The sequence below is a fragment of the Thermobia domestica genome, chromosome 16, assembly GCF_964235325.1.
Source record: "Thermobia domestica chromosome 16, izTheDome1.hap1.1, whole genome shotgun sequence".
NCBI lineage: Eukaryota > Metazoa > Arthropoda > Insecta > Zygentoma > Lepismatidae > Thermobia > Thermobia domestica.
This window is the reverse complement of record NC_137469.1, coordinates 189564741-189591145: the sequence shown is the minus strand read 5'-3', so window position 1 is coordinate 189591145 and position 26405 is coordinate 189564741. Positions and strand designations below refer to the sequence as shown.

Genomic DNA, 26405 nt, shown 5'->3' with positions numbered 1-26405 from the left:
TTTTTTATTTCGCCTCTTCTATAACTACATCTTTTCTAATGTTTTCTCAAAGCATCCATTCCATATTTCATTGAATATTTCTAGCTGTGTAGTCCTATGCAATTTCGATGTTTCATTTGTAATTAGTAGCACACATGTAGGCTATTCTGCAATGTCCATGTTCCATTTCTGGATAATTTGTACAAGAATGTGTTGTATGATTTAGAATGTAGACCAAACATGTTTTTTTTCTATTTTAGCATGTAAGAGGCCTTAATAGTTGTAGCATATTAACATGTAAGAAGCCTCTGTTTAATTACATGCCTCATTATAACTTCTTGTTCTTGTTTTCGGCAACAAAGTCTTGCACATTATGCCCTTACAGAATGTGTTCTTTATATCGCACCGGGGTACGATATTATGCACACTTGTTTTCAACTCGGAAAATCGTAGACTTTTGTTTAAAATGTTATGTACAAGTATGTAATGTATTGAAATCAATTCTAAGCATCACACGAGTTGGCAAACACTCCATCCTTTGCCTTGTCCTTGTTCTGTTTTCATTTTCAACTATTTCTGCTTCGCTACGTACGAAAAATAAAATGGGTGCGATATTCGGCACCTCTCCCCTAACGGATATTCAGAAGGCGCTTTCTTTGCGAATTTCTCAATATTGATAGATGAAGGTGAAGAATATGTTTAAAGTTTATATTTGAAATCCAACATATATTTGAAATTATAGTAATTACTTAATTTCTTGATGAATGAAAGTTCTGAATTTAAGGTTACTTCTTATTAATTAACATTAAAAATACACATACACTAGAACTAGAAAGTTTTTTTATAATTTTACCTTGACGGTAGAACCTAGGGAAGGGGGAGGGGATTGAAGAGATATATATGAAAATAAATAAAACTAACTTGGACCATATAACCGATCTCAATCAAATTTTCAACATAGATGAGGTTCGCATCTGGGGTGGTTTTATCATATTTTGGAGGTAGAATTTAAGGAAGGAGTTGGGGAGGGATATATATATATATATAAGTAAATAAAACCTAATAACTTTTGAACTATCCGAGCAATCTCGATCAAATTTTCATCATAGGTGAGGTTCAGACCGAAAGGGTTTTGTGATATCACTTTGACGGTGCAACTTACGGGAGGAACATTTATAAATAATCGAAAACGACCGATATTAGTGTCGAATCTATAGTTCTCGGGGATTTAGGATTTGGGGTCTAGATTCCTGGGCTTTCGTCATGTTTGAGGGATGGCGTCCCTCAAGGGCACACAATCCTGGGAAAGAGAAGGAAGAAAGGAAGCGGCCTGATGTAAATGAGGAAAACCGCAAGAAAAAGCTTTTTACACTTTTTGGACCAAGTGTTCCCACCGGGAATCGAACCTGGGACCGCTCGCATCGAAGGCGTATAGTTTTCGGGGTCACTGAGATGGACAATGACACTTCTGAGGCTGATTAAATCTAAATTCAACACCGCAACTTGGGGGAGGGGAAAAAGAAAATACATAAAACTGATCAAAAATAACCCATATTAGTGTCGAATCCGTAGTTTTCGGGGTTGTTGAGATGAACGGTGACATTTCCGATGCCATGTCGCGCAACATGGAAGAGGGGAGATATATAAAAATGATCGAAAATGGCTAATGTTAGGGTCTAATCCATAGTTTTTGAGGTCGCTGAAATGAACAGTGATGTTTCCGATGCCGCTTAAATCAATGTCACTAAAAATGAAATATTTCGCGGACAGAAAACACATGGGATAGGAAGTTGTGCAATTAAATTTTCATTTTAACCCAGCGAAGGGTGACAAGAAATAATCCGTACAAAGTTTGGCATATCCTACCAGGAATACAGTTTCATATAGCCAAATAAGTGTTGTTTTGTTGGATTCTTGTGTCTGTTCAAGTTTTTTTTTCGGCTCCTGCACGAGGAATTTATTTTTTGTTTCAAAATGGGAACCAAACGCAGGGCAACGTTGGAACTGTTTCGTCATGGAAATCGTCAATAAGAAACTACTTGTTTGCTTGTGTCCCAAAAACGACAGTTTCAGACGCAGTTCGCGATTTCAGGAGCTCGGCCATGAAGGCGACCGTCCCGAAAGAGGGAGAAAGCGCATTATCAAAACGTCTAAGAACCCCAAGATTATCAAAAAGGGAGTGCAACGTTATCCGGGAGTCTTCGTCTTCGCCCCACTCGTCCCCCCCCCCCTAGCTACAGTTCTGCTAGTGATTAGTATGTTGTTTCATTCAATACTTTTTTCGATGTTATACACACTGTTATTATCAGTACTATTTTGCTGAATTTCATGTGCTTCGTGAGCAAAACATAAACAATGTATTCCTATTTCAGGCATGTATCGTCGGATTCCACACGAGGAAAGTTCTATTTGTTGGTGTACGCAACAAATATTGCTCTGTTTGTGCTCGAGGTGAGGCGATGAACAGGCCTGCCAGCGACCATATTTGCTTCAAGAACTGGAACAAAACCTCGACATCCATGGAGTCCGATATCATCTTGGAGGGGTTTCGAAAAAGTGAGGAAATGCATGGTGTGAAATATTCTCGTCTGGTGGGTGATGGAGACAGCAGTGTGCTTAGCAGGTTAAGGGAAGCTATGCCATACGGTCCCAGTCTATTAGTGGAAAAGATCGAATGTAGAAATCATATTCTTCGGAACTATTGTAACCGATTGAAGGAAATAGCTCTGAATAGGAAAGTGGGAACTGTGGCTCTCCGTAGTGTGGTTCGGCAGGGACTTTTGCGACTTCGATACGCAGTGACAAAGGCCATAGAGTTCCGACGTCAACAGGATATTCCAGTTGCACATCAAATCAGTGAGCTGGAGAAGGACATAACCAATGGTCCAAGTCACGTGTTTGGGGAGCATAGGTACTGTGATGAAAGGGGTTATTTTTGCGACGGCAGGAAGGAAGGAGAAGAGAACCTCGTTCCAGCGCTGACAGAATCTGGACTGTACCAAGAAATCATGTCAGCTGTACATCGAGTGGCATTCTATACATCAAGCCTGATCCACAGCGTCACCAACAACACGGTCGAAACCTACAACTCCATTGTAGCTAAATTTATTGGTGGCAAGAGAGTTAACTTCGCTTGTAGAGGGTCGTAACAAACTCGATGCGAAGCAGCTGCGGCATCGTACAACACTAAAGGTGAGCTGCATAGACATGTCCACAAAACCATGGTGAACAGAAGTCCTGGTGTCTTCACTAAAACATTTTTAAAAAGAAGATCGAAACCCACACATAAGAGGAAGTTGGTTTACCCTGGGGAACAGACACCCAAACGATTCCGTTCTCAGAACGACATTGGCGCTGACAAAGACTACGGACCACAGTCTCATAAACCAGACATGTCACCCTCAAAATTTGAAGATCAGAAAATGAAATTCCTGCGATCACTTACATTGGACAATCATGCCAGGAGTGAACTGCAGACTCGAACCGTGGGTCAAAGTCGAAGTCAACTTTGGCGGCAAGAAAGGCTCAAAAGATTAACAGCATCTTCCTTTGGCCATGTCTGCAAATTGAGGGCAACAACTTCCTGCAAAAACATGGTAAAGAAGTTTCTCTATTCCGACCAGAGAACTGCAGCCATGTTGTATGGTGTAGAAAAGGAACCGTTTGCAGTACAACAATTTGAAAATGAATTCAACGTAACAGTTAAGCCTTGTGGCCTGTTCGTTGATAAAGATCACTGTTACTTGGGTGCGAGTCCAGATGGCCTTGTCGGTGATGACTCAGCCGTAGAAATTAAATGTCCATATGCAGCTCGTGATATGACACCCGCAGAAGCAGTGGCTAAGAAAAAGGTGACATTTCGCACTATCTCTGGTGAGGGGCAAATGAATCTAAAAGCTAACCACAACTACATGTTCCAGGTCCAAGGCCAGCTACACATTACTCAACGCAAGCGATGTTACTTCATCTTCTGGACACCAAAAAGGATGTTAGTGGATACAATACACAGAGACGACCTGTTCGGGATACAGAAAATGGAAGCTTATCTGAGCAGATTCTATTTCCAATGTTTGCTTCCTGAATTGGTTGATCCCCGATATAACAGAAGCATGGATATTCGAGACCCTCAATATATTACTGATGCAATTACAGCAAAAGTGAATGCAAAAATACAAAAGAAATAGATGAAACTTATATATTACATACCTAGGAAATGGAAAAAATGAAATCTTTGTTTTACGTCCCACGGTTATGCCGATTAGGCTAAAGGAGATGGTGATTATGAGAAATGAATGAAATGAAGAAAGTGGAAAGAAACTTGAGAATCCCGAGAAAACCCACGAGCACGGTGTTTGTCCAATACGAAGTCCACACGGCATGAGCTGGGATCGAACCCGTGACCCCAAGCATCGGAGGTGAACGCTCTACCACTGAGCCACCGCGCCCCACTTTACATATTTAGGACTGCTTGGAAAATTCACCATCATTTCTGACGAGAGATATCAATCATGAGAGCTGGATTTAACTCATACTTGGCAAAATAGGTATTTTGTTGAAAGTGATTTTGGTTACCCATTGTCACAGCTCGGTATTTATGAAGATTGATTTTATCACTTGTGCGTTTGTGCTAGTGGAGATTGTTCATTGCATTTCGCGATTGTCTAATTACGAAAGAAGTGCAATATAGGAGAAATTCCCTTGTCTTGCAAGTGCAAGTTATTTCCATGTACACTAAATACAATACTAATTAAAATTAGTAATACATTTAATTTATTATTATTATATGAGATTGTTTTAATTTTAGGTTTTAATTTGGGGGTGTATAGCGAGAGGTATTATCGTTAAATATTATGTATTAAACTAAAAAGAGTTTTAATAGAGTTAATTTTTAATGTGAATTTATGTGTTTGTGAATGAATTATTTTATGTATTTGGTAAGCTTAGCACAAACAGATTTTTTTGATACATACTTGGTATGTTTTGATAAGGATGAAGCTTTTATTTTTATGTTATTGATTACTGTTTAGCTCCGACCCTGATGTGGTTTTAGTTAGTGACGAATTATTGCCTTGAAGGCAGAGTATTGATGACTAGTAGTTTTTTATTAGTTATTTAGTGGTTATGTTAAATATTTATTGTTCTGGCGGTGTTAAACTTGAGAGGAGTTGTTATGTTTATGATGATGATAGATAGAGATACTGATTTAATTTCATGAATTACTTAAATTGTATTAATTGTTTGATTTGTTGGAACTCCCCTTTCTTGAAATTATTTAATTTTTTATTTTAGGATTTTGCTGAGGTTTTTAATTTAATAGCTTGTGGATGTTACGTTAAATTACGTGCCGTAATAAAATATTTTTTGAGTTAGGGTTTTAGAAGTTTTAGAACAAATTTTGGAATTTAGATAGAAAGTAGTATGTTTGTGCTAGCTTTTTTGCAATGAGTTTAATTATGTAAGTAAATCTGTTATTAGCGCATAAGACAAATTTACAGACATGGTTGTATAATAGTTATATTGTGATTTAATTTTTTTTAGATACGAGAACTTATTTTTATAGTTTTATATTTTATGAACTAAAAGTGAGAATTTGATTTAACTTGAAAATAAAATTTAACATGGAAAAAATAACATGGAAAAAAGTCTATCAGTCACAATTAGATTGCACTGAAAGATTTTTTTTAACACCACAGTCGCGATTGTTTTAAGACATTTCTGGAAGACGGAGATTTTTATTATGCTTATGACATTTCACGATTATCGCTATCTCCATAACTTCTCGGTCCTGTCCATGGTTAAAAAAACATCTGTGATAAATCATACGTCAATCAGATGCAATTGTTATTCGTCATTCGTGTTGTTATTGCATGTATCATTTTTTTTTTAAGAAAATGTTGGGAGTAAGAAGTGAAAGTCCACTACAAACTAATGTCAATAAAGTTGTTATCTTTGCCAATATGATATCAAGAAAGAAAATCCCTAAATGTCGTCAGTACCTATGTTTTATTTTCTTTTCTGTTGAATAATTAATTAATTTCCTGATAGAAAATTTGAACTTGTGCTTTCTTTAATTTTAGTCTTTATTTTATTACTTTAAATTTTGCTCTTCAAATTATTTTACATTTATTGTGCAATGTTTACTATAGTTAAACGGTACTTAACTATTTAAATTTTGTAAAAAGTTAAATTCATTGTGCATTCAAGTCTTTATATATATATATATATATATATATATATATATATATATATATATATATATATATATATATATATATTTTGAAAAGCTTATGTTACTTGTAACACCTGTTGAATTCTGTTGATATTGTAACGATAAATGAATTCTTATGTTTTTTTGATAAATAAAATTCTAAAAAAAAATCAATATCTCATTATTTCATACCAATGTTTTCAAATTCGTAAACCTGAGTGTTACGTATGCATAATTGAAGGACCCTGTACAATAACAAGGTAAGTAAAATACAAAAAAAAAACAGATATGTACGCAGAAACTTTTCGGATGAGTCCGAATTCAATATGAGGGTATTTTATATTACCATTTGTAAAATTACCCTTAAAATTGGGTTAACTTTATAGAAAAGACGACACCTTGGGAGGTCCGGACCCTTCCCCTGCGTACGTCCCTGAAAAAGGGCATGTTCCTTGTTATTGCATAGACCCCCTCAATTATTTTAATCCAATATTAATATTTCAATTTGTAGATTAGAGTGAGCTTAGTGTACAGATTATGATTTGAAACGGATATTTTTGGTAATTCATATGTCTTCTCGTAATGCCTTCAAGACTCAACTAAATGGCGCTCTGGAATAACAATGGTAAGTTTTTTTTTTCTGCCTATAAAATGAAGGTGTGTGGACTTAAAGAGTACCATGTTATTGCGTGGACTATGGTGCGTACGTGTATCATCAGTTGTGATATAAACAGTAGCTATTCATTGGCAACGAGATGCAGTTTTTCTTTTTCCATTTTTTTTTTTTAATTGTCGAGGTAACTCCACTAAACTTTGCAAAGTTCCCTTCAATTGCCTTTTAGTTAGTTCTAATTTCAAATATAATGCGTACCTATATAAGTTAGACTTAAAACTTCTGAATTCACGTTGTCTGAAAGTTGGCACGAGGTGGCCAGGTTGATGATATTTGAGCCTTAGGATTGTTAGTGGTGGTCGTTAGACACCTCGCCAGCTTCCAATGTTCTCACATGCTGTCGCCAAGGAACTCTAACCATTCATTCTCAATCGTACCACTTATTAGCGTGTTTGCACACGATACCGACAAAATCGGAGGAAGCCCCGATAATATCGGTGTCGGTGTCGGCGTACTTTGCACACGTCGCCGACAATATCGGTGGAAGCCCCGACATTATCGTTGCCGGTGATGAGCGAAGAAGCTACACACACAAAAAAATCTTCTCCATATATGAAAACAAATAAAAAATAATAATAATTGGGAAAATTATTTTTTAAAACAAGGACTACAAAAACTGTTCTGAAGAGGTGTGAGGACGGTACAAAACTTAGAAAAAATAGTCCTGTGCCTAAACATGTTTAGATTTAACAGTGCCGTTTTAAATAGATGCTGTAAACATATTATTTTCGTTTCGATGAGAATTGATGCTGCTGTACATTGCAAACTATATTAGTTTTAATTTTTGTTGAAACACTGTTACATATTGTATGTATATTATTTTGTTTTCCATGCAATTTACATTAATGTTATAGTAGATTAAATGATAAGTTTAGAATTAGTAATTCTGTTTTACATTGCTCCATACATACACTGGCGCAAATCCCGGGGGGATGAAGGGGACATGTCCCCTCCAATCTTGGAACTGGGGAAATTGTCCCCCCAATAATCCGATTTGAAATGTGTTTTTTGGGAGAGAAATTTGATTGTGTCCGATCGCTAGAAAGGAAAGTGAGATTAAATTAATGTCCACTCAGAATAAGCCTCAAATCTGCCCGCCTCCCAATGTTGAAGACAACTCTGCTCCCCTGATCCTCCACAGCATTGTTTCTCGACTACAGAAATAATTTGAACATCGCTATATATATAATATGAAAACGATCTTACCCCCCCCCCAATGTTGAAGACAGATTTACGCTGTTGCATACATACCTGTGGTTTCTCGTTTCTTCTTGTCTATGAACTCAAAATCCTGGGCAAGGCTTGCATAAACTTTTCGCCATGCTTTTTGCTTTTCAATTCTGTCCTTGAAAGAAAAAATGAAATGAAATCTTTAAGTTTTACGTCCCACGGTTATGCCGGTTAGGCTAAAGGAGACGGTGATGATGAGAGATGAGTGAAATGGTGGAATGAAGAAAGTGGGAGGAAACGAGAAAACCCCGAGAAAACCCACGAGCGCGGTGTTTGTCCACCACAAAGTTCACTTGGCGGGGGTTGGGATCGAACCCGGGACCCCAAGCACCAGAGGTGAACGCTGTCCTTGAAAGAGTCTGTTATCTTATCCCATATGCAAGGTCTACATTCCACAAGTTCAATAAGGGTTAAAATATCGAATGGAAAAATTCCTGCCATCTCTAAAAATCTAAGCAAAACTAGAAAGATACGAATGCAATAATACACAACCTTTTCATTCAGTCACTGTAGCTAAACTGCAGAACTCTATCAGGGGGTCCCGGTACAAAGGGGAGAGGGAAAACTTGGATACATAGCTTTGGTCTTTGTTTTCAATTGCCATTCCACAAATTATTTTTAAAAAGGGAGGATTTCGGATATTTTTGGAAATGAGAGAAAAAATCTGCAACAAGTGAAGCATGAAGTCACATCCCTATTGTTGAGATCACAATCAAGAAAATGCCAAATGAGTAACTTGTCCTTGGAGCTTTGGAAAGAGTGTTTAATTGTGCTGGTTTTGTTTTAAAATAATAATAATTCTACTTTGACTTGTCAACAAATATTCTATTCAATCATTGCTTATTGAGTGGAACCGGGAAAAGTGATCTGCACACAATTCTGATGAAAATAAAATAAAGTAATAATAATCAGGATTTTTTTCATATGCTTATGTTCACAGGGTATCAAACTTTGAAAATTACTCTTAAATTAATTTCCAGAATGTATTAAAATTTAAAAACATTAATAGATTAAAAAATATACCATCAAAGAGTGTGTGTGTATGTGTGTGAGAGAGAGAACAAAAATTAAAAAAGGAGTGGAAAATAATCAAGAAACTGGTTATCTAAATTTCCTATATTCTATTTGGTAATAGCTATTTAGAGGGAATCCAGTACTCTTCAGACTTCCCACATTTTATATTTATTTAATAAAGGGAATTAGCTACTCCAAAACAGAGACTGTAAAAAAATAATAAGCTGTTCCGAAGTTGTTTATAGGACAAGATAATAATAATATTATACAATTGTAATAGAAAAAATGGAAACAACAATTCCAAAGACAAGAAACGAAACAAAAATACACAGCGCCTTGTCACTCACTCTCTTCATCTAACCCGCTGGCCGGCCGACATTATCGGTAGCGTGTGCATCCAATCATAAGAAAACATTGCCCCCGACAAAATCGGTGTCGGCGATACCGCCGACAGTATCGGGGGCTTGGCCGAAAGCATCTGCGTGTCGGAGGATCGGCCGATAATATCGGTGGCGTGTGCAAGCTACGATTTCAATACATTGAAGTCGATTTCACCGCCGACATTGCCGTGTACAAACGCACTTAGAGTTGACGAATTTGATTGACTTTTTTTTTTTTTACATCTCAGTTCTATTTGAGCGAATAATAATAATACAGACACATACAAAAAAAAAAAAGTGGTCTGTTCCAAAGATAAAATCTATGTATCCCTATGTTTATTGACGCGATCTGACGAGGTGTATTGACGCGATTATATCTATCACTCCTGTAAATTTTCTGATCCATGTATTCCTTTTCCTGTATCTGCGAGTTATTGAATAAAGTAGAGAGAGAAGTATTGATGTACAGAAAGAAATTAGCTATTAAAATTTATTAGCAGTATATTATATTCTTATCCAACTGCATGCTTGAATCTTGAAATAGTGTCGGACTGCCAAGTTGATGGCCCTTGGAGTGGGACCTTAAAATGAAAGGAAATCTTTCAGTTTTACGTCCCACGGTTATGCTGGCAAGGCTAAAGGAGACGGTGATAATGAGAAATGAATGAAATGGTGGAATGAAGAAAGTGGGAGGAAACGGGGGAACCCCGAGAAAACCCACGAGCACGGTGTTTCTCCACCACAAAGCGGATCCTTAAAAGTTCCATATATATATACAGTATATAACAGGTCAGTTGCAAAGCATGATAAGTTACAAAAATCATATTTTCTGTATTAACCTTTTCAGGACGGGCAGGGATTTCAAGAAAATCGTAGACCTTTACTTTGGCGGCCCTAGCACCCCTCCTAATTCTTCCATGGGTATGAATTATACCTTGTTGGAAAGCTTATGAAACAAAGATTCTAGTAAAATAACCTTTGAGGCTACCGTACCCAACCCGTAGAAGAAGAAGAAGAAGAAAGGAAGAGAAAAAGTGAAAAAAATATTTTTTTCGAAATTTGTGAGAGTCTGGCAACACTGTTTCTAGTCGTACGCTAGAAAAAATATTCTGACCTGTAGGCCAGACATTGATAATAATTATACCAAAAAATGAAAGGCAAAGGTACAATAGCTAGGTAAAAAAATCGAAAGATAGAATCTAGGTGAATCATCCTGTTCCTATTTTCCCGAGAAAATTTCGTCTACCCTTACGTTGGCAGGCTTGGCGACGCCCCTAAATGTCACACATAAACAAATCATACCTCGTTGGAAACCTTATAGAACAGACATTTCAGCAAAGTAACTTTCGTGTCTCTCGGACCAAATTAGTAAAAGAAGAAGAAGACGAAAATCTTTTTTTTTTTCAAAAATACAATTCTTCAGAATTTGTCAGACTGTGGCAACGCTGATATATACCGTACGCAAGCAAAAAAAAATCTCAGATTTACGCCAGACACTGGAAACAATGATATCAAAAAATGAAGGGTTTAGATTCAATAGGAATGGAGGGAAAAATTCTGAACACCGAGCCTACATGAATCATCCTGTATTTTTTCGATAGATTGTGGTATACGCTAACATTGGCAAGTCTGGTGATGCCACTAATTGTCACAAGCATATCGTCTATACCTCGTTGGAAACCTTATAAGACACCCATTTCAACAGGGTAACTTTCGTGTCTCTCGGACCAAACTAGTAGAAGAAGAAGAAGACGAAAGTCAAAATTTTTGCGAAAAAATCTATTTTTTCCAAATTTGTCCGACTATGGCAACACTGGTATCTGTCGTACGCAAGAAAAAAAAATCTCACATTTACGCCAGACATTGGGGACAATGATATAAAAAAATGAATGGTGTAGGTGTAACAGAAATGGAGGGAAAATTCGGAGCACCGAATCTGCGTGGATCATCCTATATTTTTTTTCGATAGATTGTGGTATACGCTAATATCGGCAGGCTTGGCCACACTCCTAATTGTCACAAACATATCAACTGTACCTCGTTGGAAAGCTTATGGAACAAACATTCCAACAAGATAACTTTCGTGTCTGTCGGGCCAAAGTAGTAAAGGAAAAAGAAGACAAAAATGAAAATTTTGGGTGGAAAATCAAGTTTTTCGAAATTTGTCTTACTATGGCAACACTGTTGTTTGTCGTATGCAAGAAAAATAATTCTCACATTTACTACCGTTATTGTGAACAATTGTGCAAAAAATAAACCGTGTAAGTGCAATAGGAATGCACTCTTACTAACGGCAGAGAATAAACTCGCATTGGTTCACCTAATATTGTTGGTCGCAAGATCATTGCTTTTCTTTCCTTTTGCTTCGTCAGGAAGATTTTTTTTCTAAAACTAAATAACTTGTCAAAGGAGGGAGTTGAAAGAAATGCATATTTACGACCCTTAGATTCAACTGATAGCTACAGCTGACTCTGACCAGGCTAAAAATAGAACGGTGCGTTCTGAGGTGATAACTGTTTTCCTTTCGCTCTGTCTCTCTCTCTCTCTCTCTCTCTCTCTCTGTGTGTGTGTGTGTGTGTGTGTGTATGTCTGTTCAATAAGTTATCTTGTTGGAACGTCTGTTCTATAAGCTTTCCAACGAGATATAGCTGATATGTTTTTGACAATTATGAGCGTGGCCAAGTCTGCCAATGTTAGCTTATACCACAATCTCTCAAAAACATACAGGATGATTCACGTAGGGTCGGCGCTCCGAATTTTTTTCTTCACTCCTATTCCACCTAAACCCTTCATTTTTCTACATCGTTGTTTCCAATGTCTGGCGCAAATGTGAGAATTATTTTCCTTGCGTACGACAAATAACAGTGTTGCCATAGTCCGACAAATTTCGAAAAATTTTAATTTCTCCCCAAAATTTTGACTTTCGTCTTCTTCTTCTTTTACTGGTTTGGCCCGAGACACAATAAAGTTACCTTGTTGGAATGTTTGTTCCATAAGCTTTCCAACGAGGTATAGCTGATATGCTTGTGACAATTAGGAGCGTGGCCAAGCCTGCCGATATTAGCGTATACCACAATCTATCGAAAAAAATACAGGATGATTCACGTAGGTTCGAGGTTCCAAATTTTTTTCTTCACTCCTACTGCACTTACACCATTCATTTTTTTATATCGTTGTTCCCAATGTCTGGCCTAAATGTGAGATTTTTTCCCCTTGCGTACGGAAAAATAACAGAGTTGCCATAGTCCGACAAATTTCGAGAAATTTGATTTTCCACCCAAAATTTTAATTTTCGTCTTCTTCTCCTTTTACTGGTTTGGCCCGAGACACACAAAAGTTACATTGTTGGAATGGCTAATCTATAAGGTTTTCAACGAGGTATGGTTTGTGTGTCTATGATAATTACGAATGTCGCTAGGGCTGTCAACGTTAGAGTACATTACAGTGGATATTGAATAATATACAGGATGTGTCACGTAGGTGTGGGGTTCTGAATTTCTTTTTCCATTTGTATTGAACCGATGGGTTTGACTTTTGTGTATCATTGTCCCAAATATCTGTCGTAAATATGAGATTTTTTTTCTTGCGTACGATGAATAACAATGTTGCCAGAGTTCCTCAAATTTGAAATATATTTTTTTGTCTTTATAAGAAAATATACAATAAGAAAAAGGGTAAATTCAATACCCCTCCTATTCACCCCTCTCAAGCCCAAAAGTCATGGACTGGGTATGGCTAGTTAGTATGTTCATTTGTCTCTATGGATGCCATTTTTTATCCTTGTAGCTCTATCAGGGGGGGTACCTCCCCCCAAATTCTGAAGGGAGAGAGGGAACACTATAAACACCCAACTTTGCCCCCTCCCCCTTCACGGAGGGACCCATTACATGAACGATATACACAGGATTAGAAAGTTCCATCCTTTCTGAAGAGATACATACCAAAATCATATCTCTAGGTTAATTAGGAGCTGAGCTAGAGAGGTTTGAATTGATGGCTCAAGGGTTGAGCCGTTCGTCCTGAAAAGGTTAAATAAATATATAGTACAAAACAGATCGGAAAAAAAAGTTACAATATTACTGAAACAATCAAACGTAATCGTGAAGTTACTTCAGTTACTTTGACAGTTTTGACTAAAAGAAAGCTTTTGCGATCGCGAAAATTCTTCCAAGACCTACAGGGCCTGCCTCTCGTGATCTCTGCGGGGCCCCTCGGGCCCTTGGTAATCGCCAAGTAGCCAACGTGGCCAGTCCGGCACTGCCCTGAACCTAAAGTACTAATCTAAATCCAAATAATTACGCAAAATACACATACACGCACACACAAAAAGAAACACAACTACAAGGCAATACACTTCAAATTCTTCAATGGATATTTACGGGAAACAGAACAGAGGTTTTCTGTCTTTCTAAAAACGTAAAATGAAAGAAAAAAAGAAAAGAAAAGAAACAACCCCCAAAGGCGAGGCAATAAGTCCCTTTCTACCGCTGTGCCTTATGTTTTCTCCTCCCCTTTTCCTTCTTCTCCCCTTCCTTTTCTTTGCTTCCCGATGTGCTTTCAATAATGAACTGAAAGCCACTGACATGGAAGGAACAGCGGTAGGAGGAACTATTTTTTTCTTGCGCATCCTTTCCATTTCATCAGTAGCAGTGCGTTCCATGTGTAGTCTAACTTTTCTTTCTGTCGATAGATGTCTCACAAGAGAGTGTGCTGAAATCCTATCTGTGATCTATCGCCTTAAGTAAGTTTTGCCAAATTTTATAACAACTTTAAAACTTTTAATACCATTATTACTATTACTATTATTATTATTATTACTGAAGTGTTGTTAATTTAATGGTTCACCCTGTTCCACCCACCTTCCGCTTTGTAGACATTGTGCTGAACAAACAACGTGCGTGTAGGTTTTCTCCGGGTTCCACTTCCTCCCACTTTCTTTATTCCAATATTTCTTTCATTCTCGTCATCGAAGTCTTCTGTAGCTTAGCCGGCATAACCATTACTTAAAAACAAATTTTCTTACGGGTCTTGTGAGTCCATTATCCTATTTTCTACATGAAATTTGCGTCGAAACTTTCCGTTATAACGTTTAGCTAGTTGTAGGGACGTATGCAGAGGGTATGTCCTGATGATCCAGGCACTTCTCTCCAATCCCGACTATTTTGTAAATTTTGCCTTTTGCTAGGTCGATTTTGCAGATTTTAATATGTGCTCTCTTATGAAATTTGTCTTCTATATTATTATTATTATTACTGAATATTTGAGACCTCAATATTATGTCCTATTCCAATGCAAATAACCATACTGAAGTTAAGAAAAATAAAAAGAATTTTTTTTGGATCCTCTATAAGGATGGATTGCCTTATAAGAGATACTTTGGAAGGAAAAGAGGGGGAAAGAAGGTGTCAGCTACTGGCAATATGAAAATCGAACCTTCGGAAGTGTTAACAGAAACTAAGTAGGATTTGTCTTCATCACCATACATAGTAACACCCTTTCTTTGGGTAAAAGACATTGGATTATGTGTGCGTTATATTGATATTTTATCAAAATATGCAACCAAATATAAAAAATAATAGTTCGCATTTACCAATTTTTGTTAAACGAATATATGAAACGTGTTGAAAATGGGGAACAAAAATATTATTATTACTTGTAGTAAGAGGGGAAGAATTTAGAATCAATTCCGCAATGACGTTTTAGACAAATTTATGATTTATACTTACCCTGAAGGTGACCCGTTTGTATTCATTAATTGTTTGTGAAACGCGGAAAGTTTTCAGAAAGTAGGAATCGAGATTGTAGACTGTGACGTCATATAATTAGTTTTTCCTCTGTAAAGGAAGTCGTTTAAATTCTAACTTGTAAGAACGTGAGAAATTGACTTTTTTCATGTTATTATACACCAGAAATATCAATTTTAAATTATAAAATTTTTCTTAACACCCTCGCAGGGAATCGTATAGCGGTCCCCTAACTCACGAAACGAATGCTCAGGCCACTACCCTAAAAATTCTCTTTTAAGTAAGAGTCAAGAAACACTCGTCTATGTAGCAAATTGCAAACGTTTACGAATCCAATATTTTATTAACAGTGAAACACTGATTTCGGTCATGATAAAGTACTGTAGTCGAGAGAATTCAAGTTTAAATTTAAAAAAAAGACCGAAAGTATATCTGTAACTTATCTAATTTATATTCGGTTGTTCTCGTTTTACAGATATTACCAGTAAACTTGAACGACAGGGACACGAACACAGATACAACGAGCTCATTTAATATTTCAAAGCCTCTCCCACCGGGTATCAAAACTGAGACTCCGCCTATTAAACTATATGATGGTTGGGGTATCTGGTTCGTTCCCAAGGCAAGTAAGCTTGAGACGGACAACATTGTGCTCGTGGGTTTTCTCAGGACACTCCCACTTTCTCATTCCACCAATTCGTTCATCATGATTCACTTGCTTTAATCCTACTCTTCCTCAACCTAACAGGCATAATCGTTAGACATTAAACGTAAAGATTATATTTTCAAGCTGTTAACCCAAAAGAATCCGAACCGAAAAACAGTTGTACTTTCTATTGCTGACTAACGTGTTCTCACAATATATATATATATATATATATATATATATATATATATATATATATATATATATATATATATATATATATACGTAAAGAAAAACTTTGAGGAATCGTAATTCCATTCAAAAGTTAAACAGCAGACTCAAAATACCTTAACCTAAAACGAAACCATTATATGTCGTTTGGAACCTTGAAAATATATGCTGATATTCTTAAAAGTGGCAATATAGTGTCTCTTTTCAAAGAAAACTGAACCAAATTACTGTTCGTTTTCTGAAATAAACTTACACATTCTGTTTCAAGTTGAAACCGAACCCAAACCAGTTAACCTAAAGATGGTCTTAGTGAATGAAACCTTGACCCATGACCCACGACCCACCACTCACCGTGAACCTCTTACCCACTCCGACCCACCAATCACCATGAAGCACTCACATATCAAAACGCATCATCATCAACTCTGACACATGATGCACGGCCTCTTTACCGACTAAAGGGTTTACACTTGTGAAACCAAGTTGTGAAATTCTAACTAATCGGAGTTTGAATTTCTACCATCAATCGCTCAAACACCATTCTGTTACAATAACGATGGATCTGACCTTTACGATATAAAATGGTAAAGTGTTTGTCGAGGGTAAAATTACGATGAATTTCAATTAAATTGTCATGGTCTATTCATTTCCTTGTTGAATTTTCGATACTTTTCAGTGGAAAAATGGATTAAACTTTTAAAGTCCCAAATCAAGGGCGGTAGACCAACGCACAGAAGCTTATATTACAAATTTTATCTCCTTTTTTCTCACAACTTTATCGGTGGATTGCCTTGTGCTGTAAGCGCTCCATATAAAAAAACAAGCTTCAGCAATTAATGTAGTAGAAACCGCTTGGTAACCAGGGGTGGATCCTGGGGGGAGTACGCCCCACAGAAGAGGAAAAGGTCCTCAGAACAAGAAATTTCCTTATTTTGTATATAAAAATAAATCCCAGAGTTTAAAGCTCTTAAATGTAGATCTATGTGTCAGTATTACAACCCACCGCCCCAGCAGAAGTTCGTCCTGGATCCGCCCCTGATGGTAAGCATATATGGATATATGATGCAAAACTCGATTGTCTGTGTCTCAACTAATATCGATCGTTTTCGATTATTTTTACAAACTAACCCAGTATCAATTTATAATATTTACAAAGTGGCGACCCTCGCAATAAAGGAGAAGTTTAGAAAATGGTAGGAGATGTTCTGTTAATTTTCAATAAAGAGTTAATATAGTGAATTTCAGCTCCGTAAGTTGAACGGCTTGTAAGATTTTTTTCGCAAAAATTCGGATTTCCACTATACTTTAGGATCTTATTATAATGAAAGCAATATGATAACATCCAAGTTTGAATCAAGGCCTAACTATATACCGAAGTTCATTTCATTTGACTTCAATTTGGCCGTAAGGATTAGGCACACTAGTTACTCCTTTTCTTATATAATTATTTATATATCGCAAATTCAGAAATGTATTTTTTCCTGGAGTTAGTTCCTCTAAAACTCTTAGTTTCGAAGTAGTTCGAGTATTAGTATAAGTCCTATTGCTATTATTACAATTACAAATATCAATATCCAAAAATACCTCAAGCTGTTTTTTTTTCATGTAGAGATACTCATCTCAGGTAAGTAAACAGAAAGAAGTGAAAAAGGGTAATGAAAGCCTTGAAAGTAAAACGTAGACAAATTCACCCGTGTTCAGATTCATAATTTTAAATCACGCTCAACCCTAGTCATAGGAGGTGGTTAGTTGCAGTTATCAGTTTCTCGCCACGTAGGATATATAAATACAGCAGAAATAAAATAACTGTTACTGTCGGTCTTCGTAGTTGTGCGTATTGGCGCAATGCGCTAAAAATTATAATTTCTTTTGGGGGGGTTCAAGCCCGGGCCAAGATTTTTTTCTATTTTTATAAAAAAATTACTCAAATTGTGATTTACTTACGTGTGCAGTTCTGCTATACGATTCTACTGTATAAGTTGTAGAAGAAGAAGACGAAGAAGTGGTAGTAGTAGTAGGAACGGATTAGAAGCCCCGCATGTCTCATTTTGTTCCGCCTTGGCTGTCATGATATAAATATTACCTCAACTGCTTCTTCAATTTTCTTCAACCCCAACAAAGTGGCAATTTTCTTCTGTTACCATTATAATACACAATACATACACCAGAAGTTTTGGACCAGGCCCGCAACCAGCCACAGAGATTTAGGGGGTCCGTGAATATTTTAAGAGGAGAACAAGTGATTAAAATTATCTTACACATATCTAAATTGTGTTTCCTGTGTTGAGGTCTGCAGGTGCCACGGAAAGTTTAGGGGCCCACGCCCCCTATCTTCCCTCTGGTCGGGCCTGGTTTGGAGAATCACAAACTGCAACGAATGAGAAACGTGTTTTTAGTTTCTATGGTTAAAATCGAGTGTTAAAAGAAACATGCTGTTCAGACGGTGCTGTCTACAATACAGTGAGCAGAGTGGGTCTGTGCGTGGTGGGCCGCAGTGGGTCATGGTGAGTGATGGGTCGCAGTGGATCACATGCTGTTGGCCCACGACCACTGACTCGCCGACTCACAAACTTACAACAACTCTAGCATTTTTCAGAATATCCGTACATATTTTGGAAAAGTTCCAAACGATATGTGATGGTTTTACTTTGATTAATGCATTATGGGCCTTCTGTTTCACTTTGAATGGAATTACGTTTCGCCATGATATTTTCTACTTTTTTTTTTAAAAAAAAAACGTTAATGAGCAATATAAAATTCAACTGTTTTTTGATTTGGATTGGTTTGGGTTAACAACTTGAAAATGAAATCGTTACGTTTAATGTCCGACGGTTATACCGGTTTGGTTAAGGAAGGCTATGATTGATGCAAGTGAACTATGATGGACGAATTGGTGAAATGAAAATGTGCGAATGGCCGGAGAAAACCCACGAACTCGATGTTGTCCGTCTCAAGCTTACTTGCCTTGGGAACGAACTATGCACCCCAACCATCAGATAATTTAGTAGGCGGGGTCTCAGTTTCGATTCCCGATGGGAAAGTCTTTAAAATATTACATGACTTCGATGTATCCCTGTTCAGGTTAACTGGAAATACCTCTAAAACGAGAATAACCGAATATAAATAGATACATTACGGAGCTAATTTCGGTCCTTGTTTTAAAATTTTACCGTGAATTCTCTGGACTACAATGTTTTATCATCAATAAAATATTGGAATCTTAAAGGCGAGTGTTTCTTGACTCTTACATAAAAAGAGCAGTCTTAGGATAATGGCTTGAGCATTCGCTTCGTGAGTTAGGGGTCCGCGGTTCGATTCTCTCCGAGGATATTCAGAAAAAGAATATAATTTAGAATGTTGATATTTTTGATGTATAATAAAATGAATAATAGTCAATTTCTCTCGTTCTTAAAAGTTAGAATTCAAACGACTTCCTTCACAGGGAAAAACTAACAACATGACGTCACAGTCTACAGTCTCGATTCATACTGTCTGAAAACTTCACGTGTTTCGTAAACAATTCGTGGATACAAACGGCTCATCAATCAGGCGTAGTATGAGTCATGAATTTAACTGAAACGTCATTGTGGAATTGTTTCTAAATTCTTCCCCTCTACTACAAATAATATTTTCGTTCGCCATTTTCTACACGTTCCATATATTCGTTCAACGAAAATTGGTAAATGGGAACTATTCTTTTTTATATTTGTTTGCATATTATGTTAAAATATCAATATAAATCATACATAATGTAATGTCTTTTACCCAAAGAATGGGTGTTACATCAAAGGGGGATCGTGATAAAGACATATTCTACTGAGTTTCTCTTAAGGCTTCCGAAGGTTCGATTTTCATATTATCCTGTAGCTGACACCTTCTTTTCCCTCTGTTTTCTTTCCACAGTATCTCTTATAAGACAATTCATCCTTATAGAGTGTCCAAAAACTTTATTTTCATTTCCTTATCTTCCGTATGCTTATTTGCACTGGAATAGGATTTAATATTGAGGTCTCAAATATTCAGTAATAATAGTAATAATATAGATGACAAATTAGATATGAAAACACATTATATTAAAATTTGTGAAATCGCCGTATCGTTAGGTAGAAGTTACAAAATAGTCGGGATTGGAGAGACGTGTCAGGACATATCCTCTGCATACGTCCCTACAACTATCTAAATATTAAAACAAAAGTTTAGAGGCAAATTTCGTGTAGAAGTCAGGGATCCTGAACTCCGAAGAGCTGTAAGAAAATTTGTTTTTAAGTTATGGTTATGCCGGCTAAGCTACAGAAGACGTCGATGATGAGAATGAAAGAAATATTGAAATAAAGAAAGTGGAAGGAAGCGGAACCCGGAGAAAACCTATACACACGTTGTTTGTTCAGCACAATACCCACTACCCGGGAGGGGCCGCGGTGGCTCCGTGGTAGAGCGTTCACCTCTGGTGCTAGGGGTCTCGGGTTCAAATCCTCGATCAAACCTCGCGCTAAGTGAACTTTGTGGTGGACAAACACCGTGTGCGTGGGTTTTCTCGGGGTTCTCCCGTTTCCTCCCACTTTCTTCATTCCACCATTTCATTCATTACTCATCATCACCGTCTCCTTTAGCCTAACCGGCATAACCGTGGGACGAAAAACTCAAAAAATTTCATTTCCACACCCGGGAGCTGGGTGAAACAGGGTGAACCAACACCTCAATAATAATAATAATAATAATAATAATAATAATAATAATAATAATAATAATAATAATAATAATAATAATAAGGGTACTAAAAGTTTTAAAGTTACAAAACTTACTCAAGTGTAGGGATTTCGGGGAACGGGTTCCATACCTTCATGAGATACCTCTGCAGCTACTCAATTTTAAACGAAAGCTTTTCACTAGAGTTTCATGTAGAAAATATTCCACTTTACTTTATAAGGAAAATAACTCTATAAAGAACTTAATATCTTTGAACAGTAAGTCATATAATATACTAACCTTTAGAGTTTGCACATGTAATTATAAAAGGTTTACTACAAAAATATATACACAGACTATAATTCAGTGAGCTCTGAAATACAAAGTAACATAACGTGTAAGATTGAGTTAAGAGAGCATTTGCTACTTAAAAAGGGGCATACATTATTTCGAGAAATGAGATAAAACGATAAATGTTTACGATAATTTTTGTCTCGTCTCCATTCTCATCTCCAAAGCGAGACAATGATTTGAATTAGCCTTCTCGCGTGTCGAATGTTAAGTCTCATGCCGATATTGTTTGGTTTTAGTATCGAGTTAAGAAATTCTTCTTGTCATAATCAACACTAAACAAAACCGAAATGAATTTTTTTGCTTAATATGACGTTTCTGCTTGTAATGGTATGACCTGAGCGATCATAAGTTTCTAATTTTTAATCTTCTACGAGATAATTCTTATTAATAGTATTATTATTCCTGTAGATTTGATAGTTCAAGTATTGTAACATCCGAGTATTCAAATTTCTGAAGATAATAAAATGTGTGTCATCGCCGATCAATCGCCATCAAAATTCCTGAAGGAAAAAAATGCTCGACCTGGATTCGATCCAGGAACATCCAGATTACTGGTCAAGCGCCTTGACCACTGAACCACGATCACTGTGCGGCAAGTGATTCGTCCTTAGTCGATTACGTTATGTTTCTGTGCCTCCGCTTGGAAAGTTTTGTTACTTTTCTTCGTTTTAAAAAGTCTTTCGTGTTTCTTTTATAATGATATAAGTGAGTAATCTTCGGCAGAGTTTACATTATTAGCTTGGGTTATTCTTAAACCTTTGGTTCACACTGTGTTTCTTCTGCACACGAAACTACAGATATCACAGATTTAATTCTCATACTGTGCACATGTTTCGAAGCAGTCGCCATTACCTGGCCAAAGATTTATGTCCGCTAGTATACAAATGATTGTTCAATTTGACACATTAAGACAAATTACATCCTCTTCTTTGAGAGTAAAGATATATAAATACTTCTCAATGGTTCTCCGTGTCATATTTCTAACGTATTTCATTTAATAGAACAAAAATAAACTTAATTTTATCATGAAATATAGCGAATGATTTCATTTTTTGTTGGTAGTTAATTATTGTCTCCATTCACATTTCCTTGTTCGTTGGAATTGTTGCAGGCGCGATAGCGTATTTGCTTTTCAAGGAGAAAAGAATACGTTTCTTACATTAAAAGAAGCCATTTCTTATTCAGATGAGGAATCTTATACTTCGACGCAGTTTGGCAAAGGATTTAATCGATCACGTTTGTCAAGACATACGTTAAGACAGGCAAGTGAAAAGCGTCAAACGTACCAAAAGAGTGATAAACGCTTTAGTCAAAGTTCATCTTTTCCGAACGGTAACTTGCTGCAAACAGGTGAGAAATCCCACACCTCTGGAGTGTGCGGGAAGGAATTTAGTTTGTGTTCATGTTTGGGTAAGCACATGTTAATCCACACGGGAGAAAAATATCACAAATGCGAAGAGTGTGGTAAGGCATTTAATCGACGTTCAAGTTTGGCTAAACACATGTTAATCCACACAAAAAAACATCACATTTGCGAACAGTGTGGTAAGGCATTTAATCAACGTTCAAATTTGGCTACACACATGCTAATCCATACAGGAGAAAAACCTCACAAATGCGAGGAGTGTGGTAAGGCATTTAATACACGTTCAATTTTGGCTACACACATCTTAATCCACACGGGAGAAAAACAACACAAATGCGAAGAGTGTGGTAAGGCATTTAATCGACGTTTCAGTTTGGCTACACACCTGCTAATCCACACAAAAGAAAAACATTACAATTGCGAAGAGTGTGGTAAGGCATTTAATACACGTTCAAATTTGGCTAGACACATGCTAATCCATACAGGAGAAAAACCTCAGAAATGCGAGGAGTGTGGTAAGGCATTTAATCAACGTTCAAATTTGGCTACACACATGCTAATCCATAGAGGAGAAAAACCTCATAAATGCGAGGAGTGTGGTCAGGCATTTAATACACGTTCAATTTTGGCTGCACACATGTTAATCCACACGGGAAAAAAACAACACAAATGCGAGGAGTGTGGTAAGGCATTTAATACACGTTCAAGTTTGGCTAAACACATGCTAATCCATACAGGAGAAAAACCTCACAAATGCAAAGAGTGTGGTAAGGCATTTAATCAACGTTCAAATTTGGCTAGACACATGCTAATCCACACGGGAGAAAAACAACACAAATGCGAAGAGTGTGGTCAGGCATTTAATCGACGTTTCAGTTTGGCTACACACATGTTAATCCACACAAAAGAAAAACATTACAATTGCGAAGAGTGTGGTGAGGTATTTAATACACGTGTAAATTTGGCTACACACATGTTAATCCATGCAGGAGAAAAACCTCACAAATGCGAGGAGTGTGGTAAGGCATTTAATACACGTTCAATTTTGGCTAGACACATGCTAATCCATACAGGAGAAAAACCTCATAAATGCGAGGAGTGTGGTAAGGCATTTAATACACGTTTAAGTTTGGCTAAACACATGCTAATCCATACAGGAGAAAAACCTCACAAATGCGAAGAGTGTGGTAAGGCATTTAATCAACGTTCATATTTGGCTAAACACATGGTAATTCACACAGGAGAAAAACCTCACAAGTGCGAAGAGTGTGGTAAGGCATTTAATCAACGTTCAAATTTGGCTAAACACATGGTAATTCACATGAGAAAAACATCATAAATGCGAAGAGTGTGGTAAGGCGTTTTATCACCGTTCAAGTTTGGCTACACACATGTTAATCCACCCAGGAGAAAGCGTTACACATGCCAAGAGTGTGGAAAGACATTTAGTCTACGTTCAAAAATAATATCGCACTTGTTAAACCACACAGGAGAATAAGATCACAAATGCGAAAAGTGTGGTAAGGCATTTAATCAACGTTCAAATTTGGCTACACACATACTAATCCATACCAGAAAAAAGCGTTACAAATGTCAAGAGTGTGGAAAAGGATTTAGTGTACGTTCAAATTAAAAATCGCACATGTTAACCCACAGAGTAGAAAAACATTGCGCACGCAATGAGTGTGGCCAAGGATTTCATTTACGATTAAGTTTACCTATACACACGTTAATTCTCACAGGAGAAACACATCATAAATGCGAAGAGTGTGGTTAGGCATTTAATCACCGGTCAAATTTGGTTACATTTTAATCCACACAAGAGAAAAGCGTTACTTATGCCAAGTGTGTGGGTAGGCTTTTAATCGGCGTTCAACTTTGGCTACACACATGTGAACGCACACCGGAGAAAAACATTACACTTGCCAAGAGTCTGAGAATGCATTTGATCGACGCTCAAATTTGGCTACACCCATTTTAATCCACAGTTGAGAAAATCGTTACACGTTCTAAGTCTGGTAAAGGATGTAGTCCACGTTCGTAGGTCACGAGTGTGGTGGGGGATTTAATCAACATCCAAATTTGGCCACACATGTTAATCCACACAGGGCTAAAGTACTACACATACCAAAAGTGTCGAAAGGCATTTAATGGACGTTCAGTTTTCGCTACAGACATGTTAATCCAAACAGAAGGAATATCTCACACGAACAAAAGATGTGGAAAAATATAATTTACGCTCAAAACTTGCAAAACATTTCAATACACATAAATGAAAAAACATGCAAAGAGCGTAGCATGGCATTTACTTAATGTTCACACATATCAAAGCACATGTTAATCCAGATAGGACAGAAATCTGAAACAAACGGGGAGTGTAGAAGGATATTTGCTTGCAGTTCACATTTGGCAAATCTCATGTTAAAGCACACAGCTGAAAAACCAGGCACATGTGGTAGGTGTCCAAAAGGATATAGTTTGTATTCTGCTTTAGCAAGACATGTTACTAGACAACAAAAGAATTGGTCGCACTCACAAGTTGTTAAGTGCACGATATATATATATATATACTGCAATAGAGGTCTACAATAGTATTACATATTAAACGGATCAGACGACGGTAATTCCTTCAAATGACGTCTCTGCTCTTGGTAACGGAATATAGGTCTAGAAGAGAAGTTGGTTAACTCCGTATTTGGATGGAGATGTTACGGCAAATTCTACCCTGCGAACGGCGCTTCTGCTTTGCCGCCACAGGGATTGCTGCATAGTGAAAAGATGGCTGACGCCGAGAAAGGTTTCAGTGACGATTCCACAAGTGAATACTTATCTCAAGATATAGGCTTCAAATTAAACGCGGAACAAAAAGAAATCACATTTTGGCTCGCTCTGACGGCAGAACGGCCGTGCAGCCTCCACTACCAAATTTGGGATTGTACTGAACCCGAAATAATTAATGTCTTTGATAATTTTCTAGCAGAAGATTGATATGTTTGAGACACGAAATATTGCTTTAGGATGACACCTAATTTCGTAATTCAGATTTATAAATGGGGACACGGGCTGTTTTCCTAAAACTGGGAAAACAGGTTTCCTTGAAACATCTATCAAAAATGAGCGAAAGTGGAAAAGAAAAAAAAGATGATGTCGAACGCAGAAGGTCTGGCTTATGTGGTTTTGGCCAGAAACTCTTATGCCGGAGAGAAAATAAGAGTAACTCATCCGCCAGAGGAGTGAAAGATAAATGAGATAAAGTGGACGAGCAAACGGATTGAACAGGGAAGTACGTTGGTTATACATTTGAGAATTTGTTATAAAAGTATTCATGAAAATTTTCTCTTCTTTCTTCATATTCTGCACCTGTTACATCATTGTATGTCAAAAGAGGTATGCTAGAAGTTTTAGATCTAGATCATATAAGAGAACAAAGTTGTTTAGTGTTGTTGATGCTGGTGTCTGATCTTTTTTAAATATAGTCTAGGTACTTACTGCATCTCAATAGCTTTTTTATACAAAGTCCTACATCAGAAATTCCTTTTAAGATATATATTTATTTGGAAGTGAACGCCACAGTTCCCAAGCCTTTTTTCAGGATGTGTGGCGACTCTGTTTGCCGTGCCATGCTGGAAATTTCCTTGTATTTGCTTTTTTGAACAGTACGAAATCTTTATTGTTGTACTAGAAACATCGGCGAAAGAATCCAGTGCCTCGTCTATTGTTCCATCTAGTAAAAGTGTCCATTGTAAAATAGGGATGGCTAAAAATTTTCGGATCCGGATGTCGGATCCAGTGAGATCCGGATCCGGACCTAGATCCAGATCTCGGATTTAAAACTAAGATGTCAGATCTGGGTCCGGATCTCGGATCTCAGATCTTGATTCGTATCCAAACCTA

At 37.1% G+C, this 26405-nt stretch overlaps 1 protein-coding gene across 1 annotated transcript in view; it reads left to right on the top strand.

Annotated features, from left to right (window-relative positions):
* The window catches only part of LOC145673575 (uncharacterized), an 84075-nt gene extending 58078 nt beyond the window's left edge, over positions 1 to 25997 (top strand). Inside the window, exon 3 of the mRNA XM_081743416.1 lies at positions 22257 to 25997. Within this exon, the coding sequence (XP_081599542.1) occupies positions 22257 to 23850 (1594 nt within the window). The 3' untranslated portion in view covers positions 23851 to 25997. The remainder of the gene's footprint in view (positions 1 to 22256) is intronic.
* Positions 25998 to 26405: the final 408 nt, after the last annotated feature.